At 33.1% G+C, this 10,260-nt stretch overlaps 2 protein-coding genes across 8 annotated transcripts; one reads left to right on the top strand and one right to left on the bottom strand.

Annotated features, from left to right (window-relative positions):
* The first annotated feature begins 1,693 nt into the window (after positions 1-1,693).
* On the top strand, positions 1,694-3,385 carry LOC100527802 (uncharacterized). 2 transcript variants are annotated; one of them, XM_014775315.3, is made up of 2 exons: positions 1,694-2,385; positions 3,135-3,385. In XM_014775315.3, exons 1-2 carry the CDS (start codon positions 1,971-1,973, stop codon positions 3,137-3,139), a joined length of 420 nt encoding a protein of 139 aa, XP_014630801.1. In that variant the 5' UTR covers positions 1,694-1,970; the 3' UTR covers positions 3,140-3,385. The 2 variants fall into 2 exon arrangements, with proteins under 2 accessions (XP_014630801.1, NP_001237635.1); NM_001250706.2 differs by having other exon boundaries at positions 1,900-2,385; positions 3,130-3,364.
* A 2,469-nt stretch (positions 3,386-5,854) lies between these two features.
* Positions 5,855-9,825, bottom strand: GF14C (14-3-3 protein SGF14c). Of its 6 annotated transcripts, none has more exons than NM_001354032.1 (7): positions 9,485-9,825; positions 8,977-9,283; positions 8,806-8,893; positions 7,986-8,095; positions 7,717-7,865; positions 6,304-6,356; positions 5,855-6,229 (listed from the first exon to the last, which is right to left on the bottom strand). In NM_001354032.1, exons 1-6 carry the CDS (start codon positions 9,555-9,557, stop codon positions 6,304-6,306), a joined length of 780 nt encoding a protein of 259 aa, NP_001340961.1. In that variant the 5' UTR covers positions 9,558-9,825; the 3' UTR covers positions 5,855-6,229. The 6 variants fall into 6 exon arrangements, with proteins under 6 accessions (NP_001340961.1, NP_001340957.1, NP_001235679.1 ...); NM_001354028.1 differs by having other exon boundaries at positions 5,855-6,224; NM_001248750.2 differs by having other exon boundaries at positions 5,855-6,221.
* Between the last annotated feature and the right edge of the window lie 435 nt (positions 9,826-10,260).

The following is a 10,260-nucleotide window of genomic DNA, read 5'->3' as shown; positions in this document are numbered from 1 at the left end:
AAGATTGTGAATTGATTTAAAGTTCGGTTGATCGTAAAAAGTATTTTTAAACTAAAAACACATTAAAGTTTTCCAAAAATCTGTTGGAATCTGAAAAGTTGGCTTTTTTGCGTGAAAAGTGCTACCAAATGCCATTAGGAGCATGCCACTTTAACAAACAATATATCCACGGAAAAGAAAAAAGCACGAAATATATTTAAAATTGATTCGTGAGTCGTTCGTGACCGACCTACTATACTATAGTTCTACTGTCCTTTTAAAAGGCATCCCTACTCACATGTAGAATATATATCCAATCTCATTCTCAGAGGCAGATACTTTCTTGAATTTAATTTCCTTCCTTGTTATGAAACTGTTCTTTTTTTCTCATTAAAATAACAAATTAAAACTCCCCAAGCTTCAAATATTTTCTATAACGAACCTTAAGTTGTAATATACATGCTAAGACGTCTAGTTCAACTGGTTTTTATCTGTCGATGATATTAACATTATATTTTTAGGCTAACATATATTATAGAGTTTAATTTTTATATATTATTAGTGTAAATGAAATCAGTAAATCATTGAAATATCATTATTTACCCCTTTAGTCTTGTGTAAGGATAAGTATGATGACATTTTAAATCTTTAAATGAGTTGTTCATTAACAAAATCTCAAAGGAAATAATATGTTAATGATTTAAACTTTAATTTTAAGGGATTAATTAGATAATTAAAATTTTATGAAATATTAATGTTAGGATGGACTAAAGAGTCAAATTAAAATTTTCTCTAAATAAGTTAAACTTTTTTTTAAAAAAATGTTATATATACTGATCAATTTGACCTGATTAAGGATTTGTTTGTTTTAAAGTTAGGTGAAATTAATCTTAATAAAATTATTTTTGAAATATTAAATATATTTTAATAAAATTATTTGAACCATTAAATGCAATTAAGACATATACTTAAATTAATTTCAGTGTTAATCTTTTTCATTAAAACATGTACGTGTTAGTGTAAAAGAATCCAATCGGGCAATAGTTTACATTTCTATGTGGCTGTGGGAGGATAGCAACACCCAAGCAATAACTTATCTAAACAAATAACGAATCATAGACTCTAGACCATTCATTACTTAATTATCCGTTATGCATATGATCAGCTAGCAAACATCCTTATTTCCAAACTTGAATGGCAAGTTTGCATATATCAATGCATTTAGACGTCTCAAAGAAAATTAATTAATATATATACAATATTCGTTTGTTTCTCTTTCTGAATTTTTTTCTTTAAAGAAACTAACAAGGAATATATAGAGAGATCATCCCTTTTGGCTAGTATATATAATATCTATGAGCTGGCTTACATTTGAAATTAAATAGATTATAAGTAGAATTTAAATACAAGAAACTACTCTTTCTCTCTCATTGTATGTAAAGCAATGATACATTTATAATTCTCTTTCTTTTCTTCACATCACTTATCAAATAGCCAACAGTACTTTTCGTTCGTATCTTTCTCGTGTATATTATAAGATTTATTGCATAAATCAATATACTATACTCCATTCTCTTTTACACTTTGTAAGCCATCTACCTGGATTGGGCCACTGTTGTGTTGTATGTATACATCTTAGCACTGCATGGTCATGACGTAGACTACTGATGTGTACAAAAAGCTCATCCATAGCCTTTTCAAATTTCTACTACCCAAACCCAAACCCTTTTAACTTTTCTTCTTTTTCTCTTTTCTTTAGTGTAATTTGGCAACGCACTTTATATTCCACCTACGTTTGGCGTTTATCATATGGACTTTCTGCCAAAGACCCATGGCATGGTTTATGATTGTACTAACTATTTTGCACTTTTAGCTTTATTCCCCTTTGTATATATAAAAAGCACCTTCACAATTTTTCCTCCCCCACCCCAACCTAAACCTTCTTCAATAAGAATAATAATATTCTCTCTTTGTTCCTCTCTCTAAAATTAATGGCTGAAGCACAAAGTGGCCAAGCTAGTGAAGGGATTAAACTGTTTGGAACAACGATTACGTTGCATGGAAGAGAAAGAAAAGAAGATAGAAATGATAGTGAAGATGGGACAGAGGAGATAAAGAGACCTGATAAGATCATACCATGCCCAAGATGCAAGAGCATGGAAACCAAGTTTTGCTACTTCAATAACTACAACGTTAATCAGCCCAGACATTTCTGCAAGGGATGCCAGAGATACTGGACGGCTGGTGGGGCCCTTCGCAACGTGCCAGTAGGAGCTGGCAGGCGAAAGGTCAAACCGCAGTTTGGTCAGGAGGAGAGGTTGGCTTTGGATGAATGGCATGTTGCCGCCGTGGCTCATGGTGATTTCCGGCAGCTTTTTCCATCTAAAAGACGGAGGATGAGCTCAGGTGGTCAACGTCAACCTTGTTAAGCCTTCACTTCTTTCATTCCTTTCTCTCCCCCCCCCCCTTTTTCTTGTATTGACATAGATCTCCCTTTGAGGTTTTTTAAGTAATTCTTCTTAAAAACTTAGGTATCAATTATCATTTTAAATGTAGTTTTGTTGTTGTTTCTCAATAAATAAAAAAACACAAGGTATAACAGATAATTGATCAAAATATAACACTTGTAATAATTGTTACACATGTTGTATATTTAATTTATTGAAAGAAAAAAGCACCATTTTTTTTTATATTCATAATATTACATGCATCTATTTTTATCCTTCTATTTGCTAGTCTCTTCTTTTTCACATATATATTCTCAAAAAACTTGAGTGAAATAAGTAATCCTTTAATAAACTCATCTCATTCACACATCTATAGGGATTTCAAAAGAAAAATATGTTCCCATGTACCAAGCATTTGTTTGATATTTTGCTTATTAAGCATGGAGAGGACATTGTGTGAGTAATTTTTTATTTGAAAAGAGAGAAAAAAAAAAAAAAAACTTCTACATGCATGGAGCTCCGAAATTTCCCAACTTCATGACCCAAGTAAAGTGATAATGATCCAATTATTTGATTGCGTTCCAGCAAAATAAGCTAGCTTTTTTGTATAGTTAACATTTTGGCATTACATATCCCCTCTATCTGTATATTATACATATAAAAAATGGGCCAAAATATCTTATAGAATTGCTTGTTACTGCAGCTCAGCATGAAAGTCAAAGAAAGTTTGTTATCATCCACGAAATCACAGAACATCCAAATCAGATAGAAACAAAGGAGGCTTGAAAAGGCAGTGACAATCTAAAGCTTATCTGATTATGAAGATGTGAATGCTCGAAAAAAGACACAGTAAATGAACCAATCATGTTTTACAATTGGAGACGTGAACGGTTCAGATTATTTCTCACCTACATAATCTATATAGAATTAATTCAAGTACATTAAATCCTTTGCTTTGACGTGTGATCCGCAAAAGCTACATTAATTGATTGATGCAAACGTAAACGCTGAAGAAATGGTCAATGAGAAAGAAAGGGAAAAGTTTATAAAAGTAAATACAAAAATTTGAGAGCAAATTGTACTTTTAATAATTATTTATTTTCTCTCTGCTTTGAAAATTAGGTAATTTATACGTCTTTTTTAAAAATATCTTGGTTCTAGAAGCCGGCTAAAACGTTTACTCTACGGTATCAATAATTCAGTATAAGAAAATAATTTGAAGTTAAAATAAAATAAAGATTCCAATTTCGTGTTTTATAATAATAAGTGGGCAGATTTATTGTTTTATTATGATAACGATATGTAATTAATCGGATAAGATTTGCAAACGTATGTAATTAATCGGAAGATTTATTATAATAATGATATGTAATTAATCGAATAAGATGTAATTAACTGTATCAAATTTGAGATAGAGCAGCCTCGACAATCAGTAATTTATATTCCACTTGTTTCATTAATTAAATTCCTTTTGTCTGAATATTACTAGCATGTTAAACCGTTTGAAATAGATTACACTATATGTTAGTAATTGTTTGCCTTACTTCAATTGATTTATTTTTTTATACATAAGAAGAATAAAGGCAACTATAAACAAAAAAGAAATCAGAATCTAAGGTGAACAGAACCCATCCTATGAGCTAATAAGAGAGGTGCTAAGAGGGGAGGACATTGTTGCAAATGAACATAAGAGTGCTGCACACTGGCTCCAATAAATGTAATATGTCATGTATCATTTTTAGGGTAAATTATCTTTTAGTTCTTTTTTTTATTTTTTATTTTTTTTGTCTCTTTTACTTACTTTATTTTTTTTTCATCCTTACTTTTAACAATGACTAAAAGTAAGGACAAAATTTATTATAATTTTTTTCGGTGTTAATTTTTTCTATAAGCAAAATTTTATTAATCCTAAAAAGATTAATTGGGAACAAGATAGATGTACTCAAATTAAGACTCCAAAACAGTGTTAAATACTGTTATTTTAATCAGGAAAAAAAAAACAATTTGTTATTTTAAGTTCACTCAACATAACATAATAGTAAAAAGCAGCTCACTCTCTCTCCCTAGTCCCTCCTGTTGATGGGAGACATAGCATGCTAATCAAATCATTAAGCATGATAATCAAATCATTAAGAAACAGAAATTGATATGGTTAGAGTTTTCTGCTTTTAAGAAACAGAAATTAAAGCATGATAATCAAATCATTAAGCCGAACTTTTTGAAATACGTACGGCAGCCTGCTTTCGCTGTCGTTCATGTTTACGTCAGATTTTTGTAGCCTGAATATCGACATTTGGTGTAATAATATCCGTGTGTGATAATTTCATTTTTATTTGAAAGGATGTAACATGATTTAAAGGAATTGTGATTCTCAGAAATTCACAATGAATACCCGATTTTATTTTTTTTTATCAGGAAAGGTTGATATAATTATAACGGGTATAAAGGTCGAACTTAGTACAGTGCTTTAATACTTAATACAAAACATAAGATATAAAGACCACTAATGGATACAATGGAATGTTAATTAATAAGGTTTTTTTTTATAATATCATTACTTTCTTAATTATATTTTATTTAGTTAAATTTGTTTTGCCAAAGACATTCTTCACAACAAAAATTTCTCTTTTTCACTTGTCTCCTTTGAATCAAACGCACGCAATAAGTAAAAAAAAAAATCCTTTAATTCTATTTCTATCATAACATAATGAAACTATATGTTTTGATCTCCTACAATTTTTAAAGAACGACTTGATAAATTACAAAACTGGTAAAACTCTACCTTTCAAAAAAAAAAAAAACTGGTTGTCTCCGGAAATATCAGACTGAAGAATGAGAAGACTAAAAATAATTGGTTCTATCGCTAATCTTTTCTTTTACTTTCCAACTTGGAATGGTCGACACTAGAAGGTTGAGAATACACACATGACATATCCAATACGATATTAAACATTGGAACCCCCTAATATATTTTTTTAGGCTGCCAGATACCAGTCATCCAAACCCCAGCTAGCAACAAAAAAAACCCCACTTGCAGTCAAAGGATCCAAGGCTAGGAAAGTCCCCCATAATTGAACATCTTTATATTTTAAGCACTTCATGAACACCTCTTATCTTTTTATCGATCTTTTTTTTATCACATTCTATCACCTATCATACTTATATTTTTCTCTCCCTAGGTGTCAAAAAACATTTGAATGTCTAAATATCTTTTCCTATAATATCCTATAATTTGGCATTTTTGGTTTACGCAATGGCTGTGTTTTCGTTCCTGTTTTTCGGTTTTACGCGATGTTCTGTGTTGTCGTGAATGTACCCATTAAGATTGAACGTGATATTAAGCTCCCTTTAAAAAATAAAAAAATTTAAAAACTAGCCGTAGATGTTGGGATAGTCTATTTAATCACAAGCATATTACAATAATACCATTGGGTAAATAGTAAAAGTCAAGTCAACCCATTAAGAAAAAACGGTCGTAAACTTCTGTTTAGAAACAATGATTCGCATAATTTGAAATAAATATTATCTATGTAAACTGATAAAAGAATGCAAGGTAGCATCCTCTTAGAAAGAAAGTCAAAATGAAGAAATTCACTAAATTACAGCCAAACACCATGCAAATCTCAACTCCAGTCTCCAGTAACAGAAAGCACACGCATAGAATAAAAGGCTCACAAAGCCTTATGGTGATTTTCTAGAGACCAATTCCATGTTCTATTACAACATCCTAATGGTAAACTATCAAGAGAGAGACTAGCCTTCTCGTATGCACTCCACAAATTCCTTGGCCAATACCTGCTTCACTTCATTGCAAAATGTAACTTTAAGGTAAAAAGTAAAACCCAAATACCATCAGCTAAATGGGTATATAACCTACCTATGCATCGTCACCTCCAGCAGCTCGGGCAGAATCCACCTTTTGTTCCTCTGCTATTAAAAGAGGACATTTAATTAACCAGGGAAATCAGAGATACTGAAGTTGGGTTGGCAGGACCACAGAACAAAGAAAAATAGCTAAAATAAAATGAGAAGCAATAGCCTAGTCGGAAACAACACCAAAATAAGTATAGCACACAGTAAGACACAATCAAAATATGACAACATCACCTTTTAATACTCAGCAAACTCACCTGATCCTAAAAATACTAAAGCAGTGGGCATTCAGGCCACTGTAAGTCTAACAATGTCCAATACTTTGAATCTGAGCCGTTTTGGAGGATATGCATGCTTTTAAAATTTTCATTTTGGAAACCCTTTTACTTTTTCAGACACCAGGCAGCCAAATTTTCAAGTTTTGTGGGCTTCTGACCCAATACGGGCAAGCAAGCAAGAACACAGCAGCCATAATCTTCACCACCCAAGAACCAACCTCTGATGGTTTGAGTTTTGGTTGGAGACCTTTCATTTTAAATTATTTGGTATTTACTGGTTTAAACTCATTGGATCAATCAAGGCTAAATCTAATAGTGCTCTTAATTTTTGAAGTTCTGCTTAGCTCCAAATGTTTATATGCTTTTTTTATGTCTTATGAAAATGATAAATATAAATGTTTTTTATACATACAATTTTCTTTCATATCCTGCTGCACCCATGTCCCACTCTTAAAGATAATGCTGAATGCCTCTGTCATACAAATGTCATGTCCAATAACCCTACCTATGTTCATGCTTCCCAGTTCCCACCTGATATTAGAGTGGAAACAACAATTCTGACCAAATTGTTATCCAACTATAAAGATTAAACAATAGACAAATTGTATAAACTCAATTCTCGGTGCACAAGTTCATGAAGACCATCAATCTCCAAAATAAAATTTTAATTGAATGAAATTCATATGCAAACCCCCAATGATTAGCTTGAAAACTCAGCCATCTAATCCCAGTAAGATGAGTCACATTTACCACTAATATAACTCACTATGAGACCAATCAAACTGAGACAAATGAAAAATAACATGAGACAAATCAGATTGACACCCAAGTTTTAACGAGATTAAACCCATCACCCCTCCCTTTTCTCACATTACTTTGACCTCCCTATGTAAGAAATCAGGGGAGATCTGTATTAATGGAAGGGCACATGGTGTAACATTTTATACAAATTAACAGAGGTTTGTGTAGAGTCTAAAAAGGGAAGGGTATCGAGTGAAATTTTGTTAAACCTCACTACCTCAGAGAATGTGAGTGTAATACTGTAATTAACCCTAAAAGTTTTCATGTATTTTATTTACATTGCAGACAAAGTCCAGCAAACAGATTGACAGAGTACATTGATTTCCATTAATGAATACCTCCATCTTCAGGGATGTCAGAAGTCCACAGGGTGAGATTGTCCCTCAGAAGCTGCATAATTAGGGTGCTGTCTTTGTAAGACTCCTCGCTCAGAGTATCCAACTCAGAGATTGCTTCATCAAATGCCTGCTTAGCAAGGTGACAGGCCCTGAGACATGAAGAGTACTGTGTTAAATTTGTTAAGCAGGCACCAACTTTGGCACATAGTACACGAAGAGGTGGGCAATTAAACAATAATACTGTCAGGAAAATAAAATAAAAGTCATACCTTTCAGGAGAGTTCAAAATTTCATAATAAAAGACAGAGAAGTTCAAAGCCAGGCCCAAACGGATGGGATGTGTGGATGCTAACTCAGCCTCGGCAGTAGTGGAAGCCAACTGCAATATTTATGAATTGTTCAGATAAACATGAACAAGTGGAAAAATATTTCGGTAACTAACAGCCAAATTCATATCAGTGATGCCTTCATCTAAATGAATGTCACAATGCCACACTGGTAAAACTGATCATATTTGGTCATAAGACATATACAACATATAATAAGTTGTTATGCCTGAAGAATAAGCACTACCCTACATCCCTACTCCCCCCTTTTCCTTGGTTAATCTTTTCCTCATTAACAAGCACGCAACTTTAGTGATAAAGAACCATTAGAATCACTCCTTCAAAATTCTTATCACCAGTGAAGAGTTATGGCTAACAAATCATCTACAAGTTAACACCAACATTAAAAATATATTAAAATTGATGTTGAAGGCCTCCCAATGAAATGATTTATATTAAAATTACAATAATAGAATGTTGACTTGCCAATTACCTTCAAAGGAAAATTAAAAAAGGACACAGGCCAATATCTTTGCACTTTCGTCCAGGATTCATTTAGCACAAAGAAATACCAATAAGCAAGATTTGTGATTCTAATAACAAAGGAAAGTGAAAACAGAAGCTTTTTTTCTTCTCTGGCTTCAGTTAGATTGGCATGCAAAGCAACCATATAGTCCACACTCCACAACAGATACCATGAATCAGAATCACCAGGTTTAAATTAAAACCACAACAGATGCAAGAGGTCCAAATACAAGCAGACCTGATACGCTTTCATGGAATGATCAGCAGCCTCTTTTCTCTCATCACCGGACTTGAACTCTGCGAGGTACCGGTAATAGTCCCCCTTCCTGCAACCAACAAAGGCTTTAATCAACACACAAAAACTCTAAATTCCCACTGAAGAACAAAAAAATGACAACTCAGCACTCACATTTTGTAGAAAAAGACACTAGGTTCACCAGATGAGCTAGAGGGAATAAGGTATTCATCAATAACAGTCATGATATCACTGCAGATATTGGACAACTCAGACTCCACCTTCAGCCTATACTCCTTTATCCTCTTCACGCTCACATCGTTCCCTTTAGCTTCTTCTTTCTGTTCAATCGAGGAAAGAATCCTCCACGAAGCCCTACGAGCACCCACCACGTTCTTGTACCCAACCGACAGAAGGTTCCGCTCCTCTACCGTCAATTCCACGTTTAGCTTCGCCACATTCTTCATTGCTTCCACCATTTCTAAAACACCATACCAAAACACTCAAAAATTCTCACAATTGTGCTCCGCGAAATTCAAATTCAAAATCCAAAACGAAAATTCAACCGTCTAAACCGAAATTAAGGAACAAGGATTATCTAATTGAACATCTAGGTCAGCACAGTGTGGTGACTCTCAAATCTCAACATGGAAATTAAGAGAATGGATTATTATTATTATACCTTCATAGCGTTCGGCTTGTTCGGCGAGCTTGGCGACGTAGACGAAGTTTTCACGTTCCTTGGTGGAGGCCATGGAGGATCTGCTACTTTCTCTCTCCTCTCACTTTCTCGCTCTAGAAAAAATTTGAGTATTGTGTGTGTTGTGTTGTGGGTATAAGCAGGTTGAGAGAAGGGTTTGGTTGTGGAGGAGAGGGTGTGCTGCCACGCGCTCTGAGGAGAGTGTTTCTCACGCGTTTGTCTTTTGGCGAAGAGTGGGGAGTGAGTGATGGTCACGGTGTGGGATTGGGAGGGAGGCAAATTGATTGGCGTTTGGTGGGCATTGAAATTTCAAATTCACTTTTTTTGTCTTTTGAATAAGGGGGGTTGTTGTTCACACGGAAACATTAAAGATTTATAATGTATGGTGGAATCGGCTAAATTTGGTTCATTATGGTCACCCTTGGAAAATTTTAAATAATGTAATGGTCACCATTTGTTTCAAATTGTACGGATTAAGTTAACAAACTCTAAAGTTTAGGTGATATAAAAATAATATCAAAATATTTATAAATAATATATCAATTAAACATTTCAATAATATAATAAAATAAAATAATAAATTATAAATTTAACAATATTAAAATAATCAAGGATAACAATGAATCACTACTAGATACTAACTTGTAGATTTTATAGTAGTGGTAGATCATTCTCATAAAAAATTTGATGTTACCAAGAATAAGAGTGTGATGTGTATTAAAGGTGAAAAATTTTGTATTTAAGAATAACACATTAAA

The sequence above is a fragment of the Glycine max genome, chromosome 5, assembly GCF_000004515.6.
Source record: "Glycine max cultivar Williams 82 chromosome 5, Glycine_max_v4.0, whole genome shotgun sequence".
Taxonomy (NCBI): domain Eukaryota; kingdom Viridiplantae; phylum Streptophyta; class Magnoliopsida; order Fabales; family Fabaceae; genus Glycine; species Glycine max.
This window is presented reverse-complemented; position numbering and strand designations above follow the sequence as displayed.

Bases quoted from the DNA above. Each gene is read 5' to 3' on its own strand.
- LOC100527802 (NM_001250706.2), top strand. From the start codon at position 1,971: ATGGCTGAAGCACAAAGTGGCCAAGCTAGTGAAGGGATTAAACTGTTT. The intron at 2,386-3,129 runs GTGGTCAACGTC...TTGTTACTGCAG, and splicing joins AAGACGGAGGATGAGCTCAG to CTCAGCATGAAAGTCAAAGA.
- GF14C (NM_001354032.1), bottom strand. From the start codon at position 9,557: ATGGCCTCCACCAAGGAACGTGAAAACTTCGTCTACGTCGCCAAGCTC. The intron at 9,284-9,484 runs GTATAATAATAA...ATGGTGTTTTAG, and splicing joins ACAAGCCGAACGCTATGAAG to AAATGGTGGAAGCAATGAAG. The intron at 8,894-8,976 runs GTGAGTGCTGAG...TGTTGGTTGCAG, and splicing joins AGTGTCTTTTTCTACAAAAT to GAAGGGGGACTATTACCGGT.